Here is a 22968-nt window from a genome sequence, read left to right as displayed (position 1 = left end):
AATGTGTATTTAAGGAAGTACATTAACTTTAAGGAAACATGAAAGAGGCAGGATCTTGAGGCCATTAAGAATATTTCTGCAGGGTTGGGACTTTGATCTCAAGAACAGTTGGCTAGGAATATTTTTGACAAGGCACTTAACTGAATGTTTTTATTCACTGAAAGCAAAACCCTTTCTGCAAAAGGGATCACAGTGCAATGAAGTGGAAAAAAGGGGGAAGGAGAAAATTGAGGAAAAAGCATTTCAGAATTGGCAATGTATCATTTGGGCTTTATTTTTTATATTAAATCAATCTATTTTTAGGTTGCAGAATAACTTAACAACTCCTTCTACCACTAAAACAAGCAGAGCACTGTAACGCGAAAGGTAGAAACGAGAGCTTAAGACAGATGTTGCCCTGACTGACTCAATTAAAAATTTTTTTGCCATTTTTGCTATTCACAAATTGTCTCCAAGGTTTCAAATTCTAGTTTCAATTTGTTATGGGAAGTACTTTGAAGTGGTTGAAAATTCTCCTGAGACAGCTATTCCCAGCTTCCACTGTCAGGCTTTATCAAGAAATACTTTAATACCAATTAACAAAAAGGCTCTACAGAACAGGGAACTTTGCTTCAAAGCATGTGAATAATTTTTTTTTAAAGTATTTACATTTTATTCCTATGTACATTTAGCAAGCAGAAAGCTTCACGCTTATCCTTCAAGGGTTTACTTGTACAGCTTAGAAAGTCATGCAAATTCAATTTACCAGGAATGGTGCACTGATCCATGCAAAAGTGGACAAAGAATTGAGATAGGCAGATTTTTTCAAAACTCGCAGCTCATTCTTTCGTATCTCCAACACTTTTTCTGAAAACGATGGTTCCCAAGCATACAGCTTCAGTACCTTTATGCCACCCAGAATCTCATTCATTAATTTGATGCGGGAGTCTTTATATCGCATTTGTTCCACCTAGGTAATTAGTAAACACAGGAGACAGAATGGCACAGGAATGACTAGAAGAGATCTTTCAACATCTTGTCTCACAGCTGTGATGGTCCTTGGGCTATTTCTGAAGAGGCTGCAAAATGTAATTAAAGCAAGCCAGACTTATCAGTAAGCTTACTGTGCAAGTCTGTACCTCCAAAGAAACCAGAAATCAAAGAAAATGTCTGAAAAGCAGAGTATAAAAGCTTTCCACTCATCTTTACTGTTCGGGGTTACATTTTCAAAACCACCTGAAAGAAAGATTAAGGCACTTCACAAAAATACTACTCTTTTTCTTCCTTTGATTTCTTCAGATTTTTTTTTCCTGATATGCATAGCTGTATTTCTTAGGGCAGCCCCTGAAAATTGTGGTTACTCCTTTTTTTTTTTTTTTTCTTCCTATACATTAGAACACAGTGCTTCATTCAGTTACTTTAAAATAATAATAATAATTTTTTAAAAAATCCCTCTTCAGCTGTATAGACAACATATCAAGATCCAAGAGATTTAATGGTAAGCCTTTTTCAAGGCACGTAATAATACCACTCTGTTACGAAAGCTGTGCTTAAATGTCAGAATTTTTATTAGTTTTCCAACTCTTACCTTTTTTACATCAACAGCTTGACTTTTTAAAATCTTACAGTCACTGATAGGTTGCCCAGCACAAGCCACATATTAGATTTTTCTAGCACAAAGCCAGAGGGCACTATTATATTGGTTTTTTCAGCCTTCCTTAACTAGAGACAACTAAGACTACAAAGAAAGGAATAAAAGATCCTTTTACCTTAAGATAATAATTCAAATTTAGCCCAGCTTCCAGGAGCAGTGGAAATCAACACTGGCTATTAGCATAAAAACCAAGCTGCCAGGTTTCAGTTCCCATCTCTGAAAACAGTCATTCACAGCTTGAAGAACAGCGTTTATTTGCCCTTCCTCGAGCACTCCTAGAAGAAGCTACCAGGTGAAGGGACATGGAGACAAAGAAACTTCTTGCTAATCCCAGAATCTGCTCCAGCAGTATGAAGAGCCACTGACTTAATGCCACACCTTTCCCTTAAATAACATTCAATTCACTATGGGAAAAAATATCTGAGAGGATACAGTTATTAAATATATCACTACAATCCTTCTCATAAGTAAATTGGTGCAAATGGCAGCTCATTAATGGCCAAGACAACCACTGATACCTCCACTTCTCATAGCACAGGTGCCAATTCAGATAACATCACTCTCTGCTGGTACCTTACCTGGAATGCTCTGGTTTTCATTGCTATTGCAGAGTTAAATGGGATAAGTAAAACCATCACAGCAACTCCTGCCAGCACAGAAGGCCCTAAAGTCTTGATTGAAAGAAAAAAGGTAAGTTGTTGTTGCACCCAAGTGCTGCTGTTCCCTATGGTGAAGACTGAAACAACAGTAGGTTCTAGAAACAGAAATTAATGTTTTACATAGACAAGTTGAACTCCTCCCAGTAGAAGTGTTCTGATTCCACAGAATAACTATGAGGAGGGGACAGAAAAATAGGACAGCATCCACCTTGGATTATTGTTATGCCAGTATTGGTGATACTGGAGCACTTTGTGATTTACCCGTTAAGTGATTGCCAGTGGGAGGGGAAATTAAGTTTGAACTAATGCCCATACAGAGCTATTGAACAAATGTAGAAACAGAACAAATAAGCCACATGGAAGGAATTTTTCCATTGACTTCTCTCTGATCTAGGGAACTGTAAGTACTGAATTAACCCAGTACCCTCAATCGAGTAATTGCTAGCTACTAGAGTTCAGCTTACCAGCAGAGCAATAACTCATAAAGCTGCTGCAACTTAATGGCTTTCAAGTCTAAATCAGTCTGGTTACGTTGGTGCTACTGTTTTATGCAGTAAAACTGATTAATTGCATAGAAACATTTTAAGGATGAAAGCCAGTGCTCAGACCCAACCTGGAATAAACCAAAACCAACTTCACCATAGCAAAAGAAAGATTATGGTTATCCCAGGTGATGTTACATGTTGACTTGCACAAGATTTTTTTATATGGCATGATATAATCTTTATACATGGCTTACCTTTCGTATGTCCAGGGTTTTTTTTGTTTGGTTTGGTTTTTAAACCATTTCCCTCAAGCTCTCATTTGTATCAACTCCTGAGAACACTGTGATGAGCCCAAGACTGATCCTATCAAAGTATCGTAGGGACAGAGGAGATATAAAGCTATCTTCTGCTTCAAATGCCTTATCTTACCTACCAGCCGAACAAAATAATTAAGAGAGTAATTGATCATGTACAGCAGTACAAAGCTGTTTTACTAGAAGGCGTAATAGTAAGTTTCTAAGAAAGCAGTGGTGGGTCAAATCAACAAAAACATAATAAACTTGCACATCATTTAGACGAATTCTGAAAAAATGTGACACTGTACCTGCCAGAGGAAATACAAAGCTAGAAATATCTGGAGTGGTGCAGACCACAACATGTTCAGGAAAGTCATCAGGTCCATGAAACGCTGTGCATCCACTGACATCAAGTTGACAATTTCTCCAACAGTAGATGAGCGTTTTGCTGAGTTTGTGATGACTAAGGACTGAGAAATAAGAAAAATTCAGTGGATTCACAGCTTGATACACATGGAGAAACACGGAGAAGAAATCCTCAAGTATTAGCAAAACAAGATGCTCCCCAAGAATGTGCTTCTCCAACAGGAATAAAATAATTCACGCCTACATCAATTCCTCAACTCCCAAGAACAAGACTTCATGAAATGGTTTGCTTGTGAGCACCTCCATCTCAAGCAGTATGAAGCATTCGGAAGAAAACCTAGTTGAACCTAGTCAACTCGTACCCCAAACACGCTGTTCTCCTGGATCCTTTTTCTGAATATTTAAAATGAACCAGTATTTGTCTGTGATATGTCTGATGACCTACCAGTTCATCCACACTAAGCTGCTGATCGCTAGAAAATTCTATAAAGTAAGATAGAGGTATTCCTAAAAACTCACCAAAAACCCAATCTTTTCTTTTCCAGGAGGCTATTCTTCTGCAATATGCCTGGTCTCCCCTGAGTATCTGAGAACTGAGGCCACTTGCTTGGCTATACACCACTGCTCCAGCCCACAAAAGGCTTCCAGTCTTACCTTTCGGTATATGACTCCAGTGATCCCAGTTCTCAGCCTCATCCCAGTAACAAAGCAGTACTGGAAATGCTGGTGAAGTATGAGTGTCTGCAGCACAGCACAGATAAACATCAAAGCCGCAATCAAAAATCCCCACCAGGTTGGGGCATCTTTGTTCTTAATGAAGCCGATTAATACACTGTTTTTCAGAAGATTAGGGAAGGAAAAGGAAAAAGAAACAAAAATAAAAAACATGCAGCAAGTTTAATGGGACATAACACAGCTTCTCTCAACGATGGCATCCTGCCACATCCTCTCTCTAACCACAAAGAGTAAACAGCTCTCCAGGATGCAAGTGGAGTTACGATTTCAGTCAAGCAACATTGCAAAGATACAACAGCAAAACCTCAGGCTTTGCCAGTGAGGAAGTCCATTTGCAAATGAGCCTGTAGAAAATGAAATATGATGAGAAACGCTAGGTTTCCCCTGAGATCCAGCATTTAAACACATGGCTCACTGTCTGAGCTCTGTTAGGCAGCCCCCCAAGGCAAGGACACAGTAGGACAGCGTGGTAAAGCGGGCGAAACCAGCTTCTTACCCAAATCCTTTTCAAGCAGCCTGAGTGCTTCTGCCTGGGGTGTTTTCCCACAAAAAAGCTAGATTAAAAGACATCCTCCTGGATGGATGCATAAAGAGTTCTTCACTCCTACTTTTTTGGTAAAATGGTAGCACCATTAAACTGGCTAGATCATCTTTTATTAATAAGACATTTCTTACTACACACAGCTGCCCTCCCTGCAAGACCTGCACATTGGCATACAGCAAACAAGCAGAACAACATATGGCAATGACCAGTGTTCTCAAAAATCACATTTGTGATTTTAACCTACTGGCCAGAGTATTGAATTGTCAAAATATGGGAAGAATAGAGATTTGACTCCATGGTTCAAACAACCAGCAGAGGCAGAATACATCTGGAAACTACAAATCACCCAAAGCCTTGTGTTAGAAGCATAAGGTTGCTACATCTTTCTTCTTCCAGTCCAGAGAGATCTTCCTTCTGCACTGCTTACTGCCTGTAAGTGGACAGCTTCAGGAACAATTCTTCCCATAGTCCCAGTATGGGATTCAGCAATCTTTCTAGAAACATAAAACTATCTTACATGCAACTTGCCAGACAGCCATGGTTTTTTTATTTTCTCTTACCACCAGCAGTGCATTTTACAAGACAGTAGGAATTTAAACTTGAGAAGAAATTCCCCATCATATGCCTTGAGATATCACTGACAACATATCCAGGAATTTATGCAAATTTGAGAAATTCCCAGAATAGATTATACTTAATACGCTCTCAGAAGGAAGCCAGCTGCCTCCTCTTCACTAGGGACTCTGGAAGAAGATCATTTGTAAGCTTTTAAATGTCACCATACTAGGTCAGATCCTCTTTTTAGCAAATTTCTGCATATGTCACAAACCACCCACAGAACAACATGATCTCAGAACACAGCTCCACACTGGTGTTATTTTCAGAGACACTCACATAGGAGCAGGGCCCTCTCTTCTCCCCTTCCCCACATCCGCCTGCGGCCTCCCCCCAAATTCCATTCCTCTCTCATTCATTAACAGGACTATATGCTTTTCCTTTGATTTGGTAATAAAAAATAACTGTTTTCTAGAAATGCTAGTATTTCCACTGTTACTTTCTTCTTAGTTAATGACTATCTGGTGAAATTCTCACTTTAAGAATACTGCTAACAGAGAAAAAAAATCTGAGGATCATGCAAATTCCTTTATGGATCAGGCTGAGTGACTGGTCCCCTTGGAGATGGGAGGTACAGGTGTTCCTCATACAAAGAGAGTTTGAGGACTTACCACTTTTGTCAAATGTCACTTTTTTTTTTTTTTTTTTAAATAGAACTATAATTTTATTTCACATGTAAATTTACTGCAACTCTGCCTCACACATTCTCATTGGTGTGCACAACTAAGAACACATTAACTCATCTAAATGGTCCAAAATCTTTCCCAGATGACAGTGGCATGGCCAAGGCACCACATACTTCAGCATCACGCTTCGTCTGTGTATCAAGTCACGCTACAGCTGTGGCTGCCACCAACACACGTGGGTATCAGACATACAGAGACTACTGGATCCAGCAAGCAGTGCTTCGCTTTGATTTCACAAATAGTCCTTTAGAAATGGGGAGAAATTGCTTTGGACTGCTGCACAGAGCAACAAGTAATTTGTAATTCGAAGCTGTCTACTGGTGATAGGCGATTTACAAATCTTGCATTTCAGTGAAGCCTGACCCATTTACAGCTTAGTCACAATAAAGAACTCCTGTCTTGCGGCATTTCAGTGGGGAGGTGAGGGAGCACACACACGCAGCACTGTGAGGGAAACTAGCTATGCATTTCAAAAACAAATACTCTGTGCCAAAGCCAAGTCTCCATAGGGATTACACATAGAAACTACTCACACAGTAAACCAACCTTAACAGCTGAGGGTTGATGAAAGAAAGCAGGTCTTGTATCAGCTTGAAGAAGGAGCCGATTAAGAAGTATGGCCCAAAGGTCCTCAACAAAGCTTTGAGAAAGGAAGGCTTTCTATTGTGCTTTTTGCCTCGGATCAGAACTTCTGCTTCCTCTGGGCCATCACCAACATGATTCAACATACGGTTAGATTTCTTCATATATGTCACATCTTCTTTCCTATGAGAATGAAACAAGCAATTAGAGAAAACTGACAACAAGAATGTCATTGCCTTATGCGTACAGCACTGCAGTAACATCTAAAAGTCTGCTCCCTTTTTTGCTCTGCTAATGATCAACAGCAAGACTTTCACCAAGATCTAGATGCACTCAAGGATAGGCCACCCTTGTGCAATGAGTCTTATTTTCTTTTATTTTTCTGCAGGACATATGAGGTGTACTTCATAGGCCATAAAATCAATCACCATGGGATGAGAACCTGACCCAAAGGAGTAGCAGATGAAGGCTTTACTTTCTTTGGCAGAGGACAGAGTTGATCTTGAATCTTCAGTTCCTTGTAAAGGAATTCTCTAACAGTTGCTATTTACATATCACAAAAGGTACCCTCACCTAGTCCTTCTGAGACTGTATTCGTTATTCAATTAATAGCTGTACTAAAACTTTAGCCTTATCTGATCACACAGCTGCTTTCAGAGAAGTAGTCTGAATCCCTCCAGGAAGATAAGTATTGAATCACATGCCAGCTTAAGAGAGGAAGCAGGCACAGCCCTCTCAGAATACAGTTTTGCATTCCTGGAAACTTGAAAGAGTACAAACCATAGCACCTCCAAAGCTGAACCATCTCCAAGATCTGGGCTACAGCTGTCTGATGTTCTTCCAGTACAGAAAATTTGGTTTTAGGTGCCTAAATTTTACTCAGATGACAATTTAAGCATTTAAACCCTGTTTAGTTGTATCCCTTTCTTACTTTGTGCCTCTCTTTCTCCATCTGCAATGTGACCTCTTCCTCAAAGCTCTTTGAGAATGACTGATGAAAAATGGACCCAACAGGTCCATCCTGCTCTCCAGGGCTCTAGGTGGGTTTTCTAGAAGCACCTCTGGGGTTTAGATGCCTGACTTCTGTTGCCCAGTAAGAGAGGTTGCTCTGGGAAATTATTTCCTCCATGAATTCCTCTCAAAGAGCAGCCTGGCAGCTTTTCTACCAGCAAATACCAAATTGCTGTTCTTTCTTGGGGGCTATGGGACCTCAAGAACAATTTCCTGATATGTCAGCCAGGAAGGTTAAGTCCAGGTGGAGCGGGGAGAAGGAAATTAGTTTGGGGCACATAAGCCTTATAAGAAGGGACAGATGGAAGAGAGACCCTAGAAACAGTGAAGATTTACAAGAAGGCATTTGAAAAATAACTTGTAATTACCATAAGTGAGGTTGGATTTATGATTCTTTATAAAGAGTGTGCAGATTTTGTGGAGCTGGTTGGCTGCTGAGTCAAATAATTACAACAGCCTGTGAGCGTTCAAAGTGATCACTGTGGCTAACAGCCCACAGGTAGAAACTTGTTCACATCCTTTCAAACAAAGGCATGTGCAAATCCCAATTTCTTTGCAATAACGTTTGAAAGCAGGGGGAGAACCTAAACCAGACAATTTCCCCCCCCTCCTCCCCCAGACAAGAACAGTGTTGTCTTTATCCTTCCAGATCAAACCTAGAGAGTTTATGGGCAAAGCCTTATTCTTCTGGCAACGAGGCTGTTAAACTCATTGAAGGATTTGAAGAAACAAGACTATTGCCCCTGGCTTTCTGCTATTAAAAATGTTTATTACAGTGAGCTAACAGCAAAGCAATAGCTCTCTAGCAGTGAAAAAATCCCAAAGGGAGAAAATGCACTTCTAGTGTTTACTACAGGTAGCTAGGTGAGGTCAGGTTTTCAGGAGTGTGTGAGACTGCTCACGCCCAGTTTTTTATCAAAGCAAAAAGCGTGTGTCTGGTTTCCATTATTTATAGCAGGGCAGATAATAGATGCTGATTATCTCATGGGAAAACACATAACTTTCTCAGTGGCCATGACAAGGTCCCGCATCTTCAATTTGTCTTCATAAGCATAGCATTTAAAATCAGAAACTAAATGAAAATGAGGCAAAATATTCCAGCTCTCTCTACTCCATCCAGCACAGCTCTTTCTCAGAAGTAACTGCACCTATCAGTAAAGTGAGTAGAGACTTCAGCCATACACATAAAGAGAGCAAAAGCAAAATACTCTTTGCATGCTCTATTATCTATAATAACCACTAAAATCCACACTGATCTCTTCTGTAACTTATTAGTAGCAAACTAATTATTAGGAATTATTTAACAGTAATTCACAAGACAGCTGTGAAACAAAATGTTAAAAAGCTTTTGTAGGTTTAGGAACAATATAAATGTGATAATCATTACCACAAAGTAAATAAAGCTTTAACTATTCCAGCTTTGCAACTGATGAAGGTTTTTTTAAATAAATTACTACTATGTACACTCCAAATATTTTCCATGACACTTTCAACATGTGTACAACTTGACACAGCATTTTTAATGTCATAAAAACTTGCTCAGAGCAGATTTAATTAGTTTAAAAAAAAATATTTACAACAGCTCCTAAGCAACTACCACTAAAGTTATTCAACATGAAATAACTGAGAATACCTACTTATTACTGAAGAATAAGCAGAGCCACTAAGCTTTCAGGGTTATTCAAAACCCAGCAATCTGGAGTACAGTGATTTCCTTTGTTTTTGCTCTTTACCCTACCTTAGAATCATTAATATAGTTGCCACAAAATTTTACCTGAGCTAAATACAAGCCATAATTTATGGTTAAATTCATTGCCAACTGGCCCCAGTTTGTATGAATAATTTTCAAAATGCAATGAATCCCATGACAAAACTCCAGGCACAGTTTCTGGTTTCCTAGCAAAAGTTTTCCTGGACCCTAGGCACTTCTGCACAATGGCTGTGCTCTTACTATATAAAAGCCTGGGGGAGTAAAATTTATGTCTGTGCAAAAAGACCAGAACCCAGACAACACACGTTATTCAACACCATAAAAATAGAGACATTAAGAAAACAAAAAACCCCCAAAGTAAAACCACAATGCACATACACCCAGAGCACTAGTGGACAAGCTGCTGGTGTTAGTGCTGGAAACCTTTCAAATTTTAGCTGCGAAGTGGAACTCTCCACATCATATTTAGTCTTGCCAAGAACCTTACAACTCTCTCCTAATATTATCACATAATAGGGTCTTTCCAATTTGGCAAGGATATGCACAGAAGAGAACAGAGGAAAGCCTCCACACAGAGGAGAAATCTTCACAATGAAAGGAAATGGAAGTGCAGGCCTCCTCCTTGTTGACATTTTTCATTTGAAACACACTATTATCACATCCATTTGTTTGGTAACATTTTGGACACTAACCAGTGGGAGAAGGAAATACAGTTGCACAATGGATAATTTCTTATTATTGGATTAGGACAGAACATGTGAAAAAAAAGGATATTGTCTCCAGCATGGCTGCAACTATACGCAAGTTCTGACCCTCATCGCATGTCCATACAAGACTATGAGAATTTTGCTGCTAACTTTCTAGGCAACAGGAGTAGGGTCTCAGCTAAAGTGGGATATCTCTTCTCCTCCTGCCTTTCACATGTTTTGAGTTTCTTATCTTTACTGCTAGGAAGTGAAGAGCTGCTCACTGCTAAGAGCCTTAGGCTAAAAATACTGTCAGGCCAAAAAAACTCACGATAGCGATGATGAGGAATTCCTTTTGGTTCATAGTGCCTAAAAGTTGTGCTCTAACATGCCTAGAAGGGATGCAATTATGGGGTTAAACATCTCCCAGCTCAGTGATGAAAGTTGTTCATTTTCTACAATCCAACCAACTCAATCCCTTCTGCTTACAGATCTTCAGCCCTTCTCCACATGGTAAATGGCACTACCTGCCCATGTAGATTTTAAGCACCTAGTTTAAAAGTGTGTTGGCAGTATACCAGAGCCCAGAAGGCTCCTGCTTGCCTCCGCCTAGACATATTAAAATAAGAAAATGTGACTGTTAATATGAATGAAGAACAGAAAGGTTGAAGAGGTAGGTGCTATTTTTAGTTGGCTCGTTTTCAAAGGAGCAGCTTATTAACGTTGAAACGACTCAAACCAACCTCTGTTTGCAGACTTGTTCATATACTTACTGTTTGCACTCTGCTTTTTCTTTGTCCCACTCTTTACTTAGTTGTTGCACAATCATTTTTGAAGTATCATCTTCATTCAGCGACCACAAATCTTTATCTTCGAGGGGCCTTTTGTACCCAAGAATTGCCATGCTGCACACACAGAGAAAAACAGTCCAATTCAGTTTGGCTAATAGTACTTAAAGCATTGCTAGTAACTCTGGGACCCTTAAGCTAACAAGAGCAAGAAGACATATCTCCACAGAAAGGGTGATAATTATACCTCCATCTCTTTGTTCCTTATATTGATGTTTGCAATTAAGAAAAGACATTACGTAGTTTTGATTACATGTATTTTATTGAAAACATCACTTCAGAAAAAAAAGGACAATAAAAACCAACTACCAGAAGCATTTGAATGAAACCGTGGTGTTAAATGAAAACAGTGAAGCTTCAGAAGTGAAAATAACTAAGTCCATCTGGAATAATTGTGAGAGGTGAACAAAATGCAAAAGTGAAGCTCATGTAAATTAAAGGAAAATCAAATTTCTCTGAAAACCACAGTTCCTCAACTGTAAGAGGAATGTTGTCAAGGGATACAAACACCTAGTTGCCAAGAATCTTGATGGGGAAGTTGAACATTAAAACTCTGGAAGTTTAGGAAGATCTCACTGTCTCACTAGTATGAAATTTAAAGGGCTGTTGCCAGGACAATAAAGTTACATGGATGGAATGAAGATAACATCGTCAACCACTATGGAAAAACTGGGTCTTAACATGACCTTTGACAGCTGTTCCACTTCTTTATCACAGAGTAGTAGCAAGCCTAATCTCAAATTTGCATCTTTAATACACATGCCTTTTGACAGCAGTACCAGTTGATGGTAATCATTTGTACACATAACCCAGTTTACTTTCCCTCTCGCACAGAAAATGTCCTTATAAAAAAAAGCATTCACCCATGAACCTCAACAGGAAACAAAACGCATCCTCAGGTGGGTGAAAGGTTGCCACAATGAATCTTGTGGAATACAGTCTCACATCTTGGTTTAGGTTATATTCCAGCATGTGTTAAGCACAACCAGGCTGTAGACCCTATCAGCCACACCACAATTGTTGCCACTACCCTCCAGAGATATTTGGGCAGTATGAGCACTCTGAAAGCTGTTTCTAAAGAGGCAAATGCTAGAAGTGCTGACACTACTGTGGATGAAAGAGTATCCAACATCAACTACTTATAGAGGAAAAATGTCTGTATTGCTAACTCTGTACAACACATATCACAAGTAGAGTTTGGGGCTGTCAGCTGTTCCACAGCTTGAAAAGAGAAGCTCACCTTGTAAACCACCAAAATGTCAATCTTGACAGGAAGCCTGAAGTTAACTCTGGACATGGATTCTATAGTAAAGTTATGGGGGAGAACACAAAATAAATAAAGCAAGACATTTACCATTACTTTAATAGGAAGACAGTCTATTTTGACCAGGTTTGGTATATTATATGGTATATTACATGTATGTACCTATATCCTAACGAGACATTAAATTTATTTCTTTCATTTCCCGTGTCATGCAGAACTCTTTTTATCTTTAAAAATTGCTTCATATACTGCCTTAAAAATCACACTTATATAAAGTGAAATGTCATTCTATAGTTTCTGAAATGTTCATTTTAAGAAATGAACTCGACTTCTTTCTCAGCTTGCTTCAAACATAAATCCAATTATAGAGACCATTTTCTGAATTGCAGAAGAAATTTAACCTGTGCCACCACTAATATCTTCTGTTATTAATGTTTTTCCATATCTACCCTCAACACATATAGAACTCATTTATTAAGACAATCCTTATGGACTTCAGCTAACTCTAAATGAATGTTAAGCAAACAGACCACCACCTACACAAAAACCACTCCTAAAATAATTAATATTACACTTCAATGTTCATAAAAGTAATTTAAACTGCTGTGAAGCAACAAGTAGGAGAGCTGCTTCCACTACAGAGCTTCCAGTCACTACTGGTGGCACATATAAGGCTTCAAAAAAGACTTCAAACCCCAGTATCACTCTCCATACCCAGTGTTTCGTAAGGGGGTCACTAACTACTGCAATCTCAATGACAATCCAAAGCTGTTTCCAATGACCAGTATTCTCAGTGTAACATGATTTCGTCCGTAAAATGCAAATAAAGCAAAGTAAAAATACTTACAGGATCTGTACTAACAGGGGAAAAAAATGGAGGCTTTTCTTTAAAACATGAAAGGATCAACTCAATGATTATCAACGCAAAGTAGATGTAAAAGGTGGTAAACCTGAACCTTTCATGTACATGGCCCTAGAGGGAAAAAGAAACACAGTAAATTATTGTTTTTATTGTACTGCCCAGCTCCCACAACACACATACACACAAACACACTCTCTCTCTCTGACTTTTTCACAGCTTCTTTTGGCAATTCTTTTCTTTCTCTACAGTTGAATACTGCAAAGTAGTTGCTAGCAGGAATTATCTTACAAAAATATGCACGTACTCTGTAAAGTGCCTAAGAACATGCTTATCTCCAAGCTTTCATTAAATTATGTCAAGTTCAAAGTGCTTCTACATCTTCACTGCATGCAGACACCCTCTGGAATCAGGGCTACATGACATCCTTTTAAATTACCTCCAGGGGTTCTTGCAAGATCATGTCTTAAGCATAGGAATTGTCAACCCAGATCAGAGAACATCCATTTACTTTAGTACTTTGTCACTGACAAGCAGTCAGTGTTAAATTCTTGCAGAAGAAGCTGAAAAAACCCCACTATGTTGCATAATAACAGCTCCTTCTGCTCTAGAGATATTTTCTTTCCTGCTCATGAGTCTGCAGTTGATTTAAAACTTCTTGCTGTGAGGGTATGTCCCTTACACAACTCCTTCATACCCTTATGTTCTCTCATGCTGAATGCTCTCATTGTTCACTTAAAATGTTTAAACCTTAAGTGCAATAGAAAGAATATTTGGTCCTCAGCAGATACCCATTCTAAGACTGCATCCATAATTTTAAGCTGATTAAGAATTCAAACATTGATAGTCCAATATTTGTACTTATTCACCACTACTACAGTTTTAAAATTGACTTTAAGTGGCGTTTGAAAGGGTCTCACCAGGACTGCAGTTGTTTCCTGAAGAAGTTCTGCACAGACTGTCATTTAAGGCTTAATTCAGTCTCCGCTGGAATATTTACAACAGCCTGGTATAGCAAAATCCTTGCTAAAAGGATAATGCTGCTAATAGTTACAAAAAAGTAAGTATATAAAAAAAAAATCACCAAATAGAATCAACATTGATTTCACTGAGGAGAAGCAATCACCTTAATGTTTTTCAAATACTCTGTCAGTCCTAGCCTTTGATGACCTAAGCACTGAAGCAATCTGCTTTGCCCTACTTAGTGAAATTTGTTTCTGTGAAAAACATAACAACTTTCTTACTGTGGGAGAACCTGCTATGTTTCCAAACAGCAATCATAACAGCCCAGGTTTCTTTCCCTCCAACTTTGTTCTCTATTTACAGCCACAGTTGGAGTCAAAATGCTGTCCTCAGCACATCAGGCACTCACAAAAGAAAGCCTATGGAGCTGTATAATGTGGGCAAGCTGCCTAAGCCAGCCAAAAAAGGAGTATTACATATTAAAATGTGTCATCTCCAATTACTACCCATTCCTACTTAAGCAAGGCAGGGGAAGGGGGCTGCAAAGGGGAAAAGGGAAGGAAAAAAGAAAAAAAAAAAGAGAATCTGTTCTAATGTATATACAGTGTTGGTAGAGCCCTCACATGTCTATCAGGTTTCCAGGATAGCCTTGGGCTAAGCAAAATCTGCTTTTTGACATTGCATGAGAAATCCCAGTTCCCTTTGAGTTACTCAAGTCTGAGTCAAGGGAAACTTCTCTTTCTCTCTGGCAAAAGCTGGGCTCAGATCCGACTCCAAACTCAGTGATTCATTCCTTTCCCAGAGATGTTAATGCTGTTTCCTTTACTCCAAGTGCTAACATGGATGGCATGTTACCTGTGCTGTTGTAGTCATGATCTTAGACCGGAAAGGCCCCACGGCACAGAGTATGGACAAAAACCAGAAGATAATGAGCACTCCAGAGGACTGAACTCCTCTCAGTCTTTCGTATTGAATAAGCAAGGTAGCTAACAGCTGTAAAAGTAAATACAGGAACACATGAACACAATCTCATCCCACTGCTCCTGTTATTCACGCTCAGTTGGCAGCTATTATAGTCATCATCGACAACAGGACCTCTTTGAAATAAGGCTTCATCATAACTTCACCAATGTCAATGGCAAAACCTCTTCTAAGGAAAGCAAGTAACTTTATGAAATAATTTGTTTTTACTGTTTTCAGAGCCTCATCTCCAGAATTCAATTTTCAAACCCAACGTTGTACCTAAGGCTAGGCACAACTAAATATTAGCTATGAAACTTTAAACAAATGTAAGAGCTGTCATTTCTCCAGTTCAGATGGACAATCATGACTTGTCCAGTAAACAAGATTAAAAAAAAAAAAAAAAAATCTAACCAAGGGAATTAAAAACTTAATGAGCAAATTTCACTGCTTGATTTTTCATACAACAGCCCCAAGCCTGTCTGCCATCCCAGGCAAAGCAAATTTGGTTTCTGTTTAACAGAGGAACAACCACCAGATAAAAGACACAATTTTACGAAGTCCAATACAACACTGAATGATGCACAAGCCTATCATATCTCTCTGTTTAGGCAAAGTCATAACCAAATTCTCTCCACACCTGGACCATAAGCCTGGAGAAACAGATGAGAGCAAGGTGGGAGGCAGAACAATCTCTCCCTTATAAAGATTTTAATTTGCATAGTTGAATCTACATGAGAGAGACATTTGTAACTGTGGCCTTTTCAGTAAGCAAAATTAGCTTCAGTAATACAAGTACTACTACTAATTCAGTTAAAAGTGTACAGGATAAGGCAAGGAATGCAAAAGAACCCTTTTCCTCCTTCATCTGAGTTATTCTTACTGGTCACAATAAACAAAAACTGCTACGAACCACGGTGATGCCAACGATCAATGGAGTTACAAAATAGACTGGTGGAGGTGTTCTGTTTTGCAGGAGCTCGTGGAAAGAGTAGAAGAGATCTGCCCAGCTCACACACCACAGCAGGACACCCAAAAGCTGAAAGTAGTCAAACAGAAACAGCATTTGGTAAACTCAGAGGGCTAACAAAACCATTGGGATTCACAGATTCCCAGCAAGACAAAACGGTGTAAACAGAACAACACTGCTGTGTTGATCAGCTGCAGTCAGGCTAATGGAACTGCCAAACCAAGGATCTTTTCTCAACTGCTTTCCAAGGGATTTGCAAACACAACCAGTAGAAAGACCAAGTTATTTACCTGTTGTTTTTTTTTTTTCTCATCCTATTCAGTTTTGATTGGACACACAGAAAGCATCCAGATTAAAGGCAAGACATGCCCTGAAGCAGAAGCCTGGAATGTTTGTCCAGGAATAGCTCCATTTCTCCCATGGCCTGTGGAAAGTGACTTGCTTGCTTTCCTTAGACCTAGCCATTTATAAACTAGTGGTGCTGTTGACACCAGCCATCTCTTAAGCACAAGATGCAGATAAAACTACATAGTTATTGGGTGGGTAGAGAGGCTCTCATGCTTACTTTCACAATGAGATGACATTTTCACTAGACCTACCTTAAGGTCTTTCTTTTGCACCTTTCAGTGGTTTAAAGCTTAAGTAAGGGTAAAGTAGCATAGTTTTGGCTCAACAAAGGGATAAGCTCTCCTCTGCAGAGCAATCAACTCCTCTCTCTACCCAGAAAGGTGGGCTTGCAGGATGAATTTCCTTACAGATGAGCTATCCTTTGGTATCTTTCCTTATAATACTGTACATACACTGGCATTTCCTATAAGCAAGTTCTTCAGAGGGAATAAATCCCATAAATCAGAGGGAATTTTCTTTAAACCCTACTGCAGCACTTGCTCGGATACAGAACTAATGCTAACAAACTCAAAGCTGCAAAGAGATCTTACCGTCTTGAACCTGCTCAACACAGAAAGCACGATGTACCCTCTCCTGTTGTGCTTTAGGTAGAGAAGATAAAAGGGCAATGCACTCCATAGATAAATGCTAGGGATCCACGCTAGGATGGTATTCTGGAAACACGGTGTCAAGTCTGGATTGTCAGTGTGTATCGAAAGATTTGAATCCTGGAAAAAAAGATGAGATTTATTAACAGAGAGTGAGAAGCACTGCCAGCTGGAACATCTGCTTAAAGAAGTTGTATCCAAATTCTACTGGAGTTCGCAAATGGCCATAATAAAAGGTTTCGAAAAATACCTATCCCAACTACTTGTGCTTAAGCTGCTATAGTAAAAGGGCTAAGTACAGTTTTTAATATTGGGCAAAACCTAGAAAGACAAGCTTCTGCCCTCCTATATCTCAGAGCTGGACATACATTTCATAGCAGCCAAGCCCCTGGTGTTTCTGTCTTTGCTAAGGCTTAGTTACGGGTGCTGATACCACGACATTTCTCAGGCATTCCCAGCCTGGAGTGCAACTGCTAAACAAAGACCTCAGGGCAAAATCCTCATCTTGAGAACTCATCCAGCAAGAACGTCCTGCACTGGAGAAAATGATCAGATTGAGATCAACTGTATGCTAACCTAGGAAAAATCCCGCCACTTACGACTAAAATGTTGTCCTCCTTACTAATATGCCTCCAACTATAATTACTTCCCTACTCTAAACAAAGGTAAAAGGAATGTATTGTACATGCAGGTGGGAATATGCATTTTCTTGCAAACATTGCAAGCAATGCTTTCCATCTGTGACCCTGGACACCACAATTCACATAAGCAACTTGTACCTAAGGATTTGAATGCACCGTGTGCAAACACACAGTTAAACAAGTTCAAACTAAAATAGAAATTTCAGTACAGTTAAAGGGAACTTGGTTTTAATCAAACCTACTGGAAATTCACAACTTGTATGTTGCCATCTGATGTGGCATCTTAAATGAGGTAGATAAATACTTACTTGCAGGAAATGTAAAGTTACTCTGTTGTATTATCATTAACAAGCAGATGATAAAGCTAAGATATCTGTGGTTCAAACATGCCTTATCTCTGCACTAGAATAATTTACTTGTACCTAATTATTTTTGGATATGAGCTCTCAGTAGAACTATGTTTCATCTAACTGGAGCCACATCTCCCCACCCCTTATAAATGAATGACTGACTGACTGAATATGAGTTTTTCAAAAGTATTTCCAGCCCTTCTTTAGTTTACCAATACTAAAGAGACCGAATGCTGGAAGCCATGGTTGATTTGAGGAGAACTGAAGAGCCACAGTGTGCTGACAACCTTTCAATCACAGTGATGATCTGTCAGAAGGGACATGCATCACTGCATCAGTCCACATATACACAAAAGAGCTCATAAGTATAACGAAACTACAAAGCCTTGGCAGGTTACAGGATGGTTTGGCTGAAGTGTGACAAGTTTGACACTCAGTACTTCAGCTTTGGCACAAATGAAACCTCTGGCAGTGGTGGAGGGTGGCACAAATCCATTAGTTGAGCATCTGAACTAAACCCTTTAACGCCGCTGAGTTAGTGCCTCTCCAGCCGAGAAATAGTTCTCCTGGAGGCACACAAGCACCCAGCGTGGGCCAGGGGAAGTAAAAATATTCCCATTTATCTAAACAGGTTTGTCCAGACCTAGGGGAAACTTCAGCCACAGATTAACAACACAGGCAATTACAAGATCAAAACCAAACAAAACTCCAGCCTCATATTCAGACTACTCCTGTGTTTTCCACCAGTGAGCAGGTCTCTGGCACCAGAAAGGAAGATAACGTTTAAAGAGCACCTATTTTTGGCTCATCATCAAAACATTTCAGCATCTCTAACATAAGCTTCCCTAGCAGCTACCTTGCCTAGGGCAGGAGATGCCCTCTAGGTTTGGAGCTGAAGAGCTCTTTAGTTCCAAAGCAGGAGCTTATCTACTATCATTTATTCAACAAAATACTAATTTCCTCTTTAAATTACATGTGGTTTAGCAATGCCTTGAGTATATTTGCAATTGTGCTCCTTTTGCTAGCTGGAAAAAATCCTGGAAGAGCAAAGCTGAGGAAGAACAGCAGTAACAGAGCACAGAATAAAACAAAGATTTGATTTAAAGCAAAAGTTATTGAGGGGGAAAAAAAAAAAAAAAAAAGGCACTCAATTTGAACCTTTCGTATAAAATCAAAATGTCCAGAAATGGCTTTCTGTCTGACAGCAACCTAAAAACTGCCCCAGATGTCCATTAACTTTGGACTGAACACAAGCTGACTATTGTATCCAAGACACAGACTGTATGGCTGCCAAGCCATTTTAAGGTTTTCATTAACTCTCATTTAAACAAGGCAAAGGACTTGCATTTATGAACATATAAATACAGCTGGCCAGAAAACAAAAATTCTGTCCTAGAAAAACACGTAAGATTTTGAGATTCGGTTGAATTATCCCTGAGAGTAAAAGTGGAACCTTTCCAAAATTATGTACAAGTACAAGAAGCAGCACCCACCTGATGACCAACAAGAGCCTACTACTTCTGTGGCACATGGGAATCAGGGATGTGGGCTGAAGGAGAAACCTACATCCAAGGTGGCAGACCTGACTACTAGCTATCTTGGTAATGTTTTCCCAGGTCCAATTCCATCCTGGACCAGAAAAACAAGCTTTCCTGGAAGAGAACTGTTTCTGTTAAAAGTTTCCCTTTCAACATATTGGTGTTTTCTAAGAGCAGACTCTTTCCATGCTTGAATACAATGAGAGGGGCTCTTGTTAGAAGACACAGTATTTGAAACATTTAAGTAGTGTAATTCCATGCAAATTACTTGCTCTCCCTAACACCGGACCACAGTGGACTAATGCTGCCATGCCATCTGCCATGTAGCAAGGACTTTGCTAGCAATTATTATTAATACTTTTAAATCTGGGAATCTGAAAGTTGTGTTTCTTACCAAGTTGGATCTATTTTCCCAGAGATGGCAGTTCCACTTTATGGCTGTATAAATCACCACACTGACAACATATATTCCAACATCCACTGCAAGCCTAAGCAACTCCTTTTGAGTCAGAATATGACACAAAGTCTCAATACAATTGATCCTGACCAAGCCAACTTTGTTAAATATTGCTAAATACCCTTCAATTCAGCAGTAAAGTTATGGAACTCCACCCTTCAGAACAAACACAAGAAGCAAGGGCTGGAGGGACACACCAGCTCTTTGACTCCTAACTTTAAGGCTCCTGCTCTAATCTGCCTTTGCCTTTCCATATTCTGAAATCTGTCCTGGTAAACAGAACAAGTTTAAATGCTTCTTGTGTCCCATTCTGACTGAGGAGGAAAACAGTCACCTTGAGCTGTTTGGGTTTGAGGGTTTTCTTTGGACTTGCTACTGATAGAGGTCTGACACGCTGATGTTAGATAGCACACATGTTCCTCGGTTCACAGCTCTGCGTTGTCCCGAACTGCTCACCTTCCTCTGTGCATCACAGCCCTACCTGAGGGTCCCCTTCAACACAAGCCCATTAAAATAACTCTGCAGGCAGCTCTGCGACCCAGAGCCAGGGTGATGCATCAACAGGCATTTCACAAGGGGAAACACTCAGCGGCACATATTGGGAAACACCACTTTCTCTGAGAAACTCATCACAGGGAAGTCACAACAGCCAGCACGTCCAGCACTGGCATTGCTCTCAGCTCGCTTCCCCACAAGCAGCCAAGTCTTAAAGGCGGTAACTTGTGACCTCTTCCTAATCCAGACTCCCGCTGTGCTCCGTGGCTCCTCCAGACTGCTGAGAGCCCTGTGGCAACTGTCTGTAAGCACCAGCATTTCCTTGGACGCAGCATCATGGATTCTGTGGGAGGCTCTGCTATTCAGATACAGCCCTGAAGAAACACCAGCCCACTGTACCAACTCCCCGAGCACACAATTTACTTAATCCTGGAATAATACTTAAATGCAATGCCAACATCCATGGGAAAAGAGATTAGAGATGCTTGTTACAGCTTCAAAGCAGACAAAGGATCCCCTGGAGTCTAAAACTTACAAATTAGTGGGGCTTTCTGTTGATCAGTTAAGAGTATCATTGACATAGCCCTTTGCAGCAGCTTTCAATCATACCCATCACTCCAGTCAGTCTTTGGATAAACACAGCCCTGGTATTAAGGGCCATCTGTGCAGCAGGACTTACACTTAGATGAGCAGTTTTAAATACATTATCTTCATTTAAAGGAAAGTATTCAACAGCAGAAGCTCTGAGCAACGTTAAATCTGCTCTAATAGTACTTTCTATTACACGTTCACCTCTGGAAAAGAACACTGCTGTTGAAAAGACCATCCTTAAACTGATAATGCCTTTAAAGGAAACAGAAGTTCAACACAACACATCTTAGGTTTCTTGTGCATCATCCCTTATAGCTTTCAGAGAAAAGGAGGAACAAACAGAGAGCCTAAAGCTAGGCTGAAAAACAGGAACAGGGAAATTCCTGCCTATCCCTTTCGCAGACTCCAAGGATGATGTTCAGAGAGCCTGCTGAGAAAGACCAGTTGGGGTTCTGGTTGTGGGTTTAATTCTAAACCAACTCCTACTCCACTAAAGAAGTTTCAAATAAAAGCGCCTGACACTGGCTTTAGGCAGCATACAGCTGAGGCTGCAGTAATGCTCCTCAAACAGCCAGCGACAGAAAGCTTCCAAACCCCAGGGAAGATTAACAATAGCTTTTGTAGTCTCAAGCAGTTATCTTTATTGAATGAGTAAATTAATACGTGTTTCTCGCTAAGTTTCTACAGTGCAAAAAGAATCAGGAAAAGCACAGGAAACACAAATTCAGTCTCTATCTGCTGGGAAAGTGAAGGCCATTGTGTTGACGTCATTCACACTCTACTCAAGGTTAACACATGCCATATCACTGATTCGCTGTCAGTTAGCACTAGCTGGCACATTATTTAAGATTAAAAATCAATCTGTAAAGCTGACTAGGAAGGTACACACAAAGAGTAAAAGATAGAGAACCAGCAACGCTTCCCTGCAGTAAATAAACTACTGAAGAATAGAAATGCTATCTCTTGTAGAAGGAACAGTTAGTGAGAACTTAAATGCAGAAGCAAATCTTCCTGCCCTTCTTTTGCCCCTAAATCTGGTAGGTATCCTGCCAGTGACTTTCACTTGCACAGCCTGGGGAAAAAAGAAAACAAAACAAACAAACAAAAAAAAGGATGGTTTTCTCTTGGCTCTGCCACACCGTCTCCTCCCAAGAGTGAGGATGGCTCTGCAGTGGCTCTGAACCATAACACCAAAAGCTATCAGGGCTGTCTTAGCTACAGCACAGGCTCCATCTCAGCCTCTCCATGTCTCACCTCCCACTTCTAACCATTGTCCATCTCCTCTGCATGGTCCCGGCTGATAAGCTCTTTGGGGCAAACCAGTAATCATTTTAGAGCACCAGTGCAAACAGGCACTCGGCACCAGGCCTCTGGGAAACTGCCAGTTTCAAATGGCCTTTTCAAGGGTTTATTTCATTAAGATCATTTGTTTATGCTTACAAAGGAACAATTTCACCCTTATGCACAGAGGATGTAACATGCTTCATTAATCCACAGTGACTGCTGCACAACTCAATTCCTTCACATGATTACAAGAACAACTTTTCCCCCTCCACCACCCCTCTTAAGACAGGGCAAGAGATAACGACATTCTCCACTGCACCACCACAGAAACACTGCTGGGAAAAAGGTGAGGTTGAAAGGATGTAAGTATTTATCATACTGCATGATCCATGCATTAATAACCACAAATAGTATTTTTCTGATTACACACTGCAACAGTTATCTACATTACTGAAGGACACCACGTAGGACGCTGAACTTTCTTTTCCAGCAGTAAAAGGATCTTTAGTGGCTTATTTTAATCAATCAAATAGACCTTGCACAAATTCACAGCCTATACGAGCTTGTGTATGGCTCTGCAGTAACTACTCACAGGTTTTTGCTTGAAGTTTCACGGTACAAATGGTATCGACCACGCAAGGCATTTGAGAACTGTGGACCAGGCATCCAAAAACCAATGTACAGGCTTAGTGACAGGTATTATACAAAACAGTAAGTTTCTCTTTCTTCTCCTTTTCACCTTTT

The 22968-nt window shown here is 40.0% G+C and overlaps 1 protein-coding gene across 1 annotated transcript in view; it reads right to left on the bottom strand.

Moving 5' to 3' along the window:
* ABCC3 (ATP binding cassette subfamily C member 3) overlaps positions 1 to 16988 on the bottom strand; it is a gene marked incomplete at its 5' end in the record, with an annotated part of 35533 nt that extends 18545 nt beyond the window's left edge. Inside the window, 11 exons of the mRNA XM_010174215.2 lie at positions 746 to 949; positions 2212 to 2304; positions 3382 to 3543; positions 4094 to 4271; positions 6566 to 6784; positions 10783 to 10914; positions 12098 to 12159; positions 12969 to 13094; positions 14799 to 14936; positions 15817 to 15942; positions 16812 to 16988. Coding sequence (XP_010172517.2) covers positions 746 to 949; positions 2212 to 2304; positions 3382 to 3543; positions 4094 to 4271; positions 6566 to 6784; positions 10783 to 10914; positions 12098 to 12159; positions 12969 to 13094; positions 14799 to 14936; positions 15817 to 15942; positions 16812 to 16988 — 1617 coding nt within the window. The remainder of the gene's footprint in view (positions 1 to 745; positions 950 to 2211; positions 2305 to 3381; positions 3544 to 4093; positions 4272 to 6565; positions 6785 to 10782; positions 10915 to 12097; positions 12160 to 12968; positions 13095 to 14798; positions 14937 to 15816; positions 15943 to 16811) is intronic.
* Between the last annotated feature and the right edge of the window lie 5980 nt (positions 16989 to 22968).

Source organism: Antrostomus carolinensis, unplaced genomic scaffold (assembly GCF_000700745.2).
Source record: "Antrostomus carolinensis isolate BGI_N321 unplaced genomic scaffold, ASM70074v2 scaffold37908, whole genome shotgun sequence".
In the NCBI taxonomy this organism is placed as follows: domain Eukaryota; kingdom Metazoa; phylum Chordata; class Aves; order Caprimulgiformes; family Caprimulgidae; genus Antrostomus; species Antrostomus carolinensis.
Note: the sequence above shows the minus strand (reverse complement) of the source record. Positions and strands in the feature narration are given on the sequence as shown.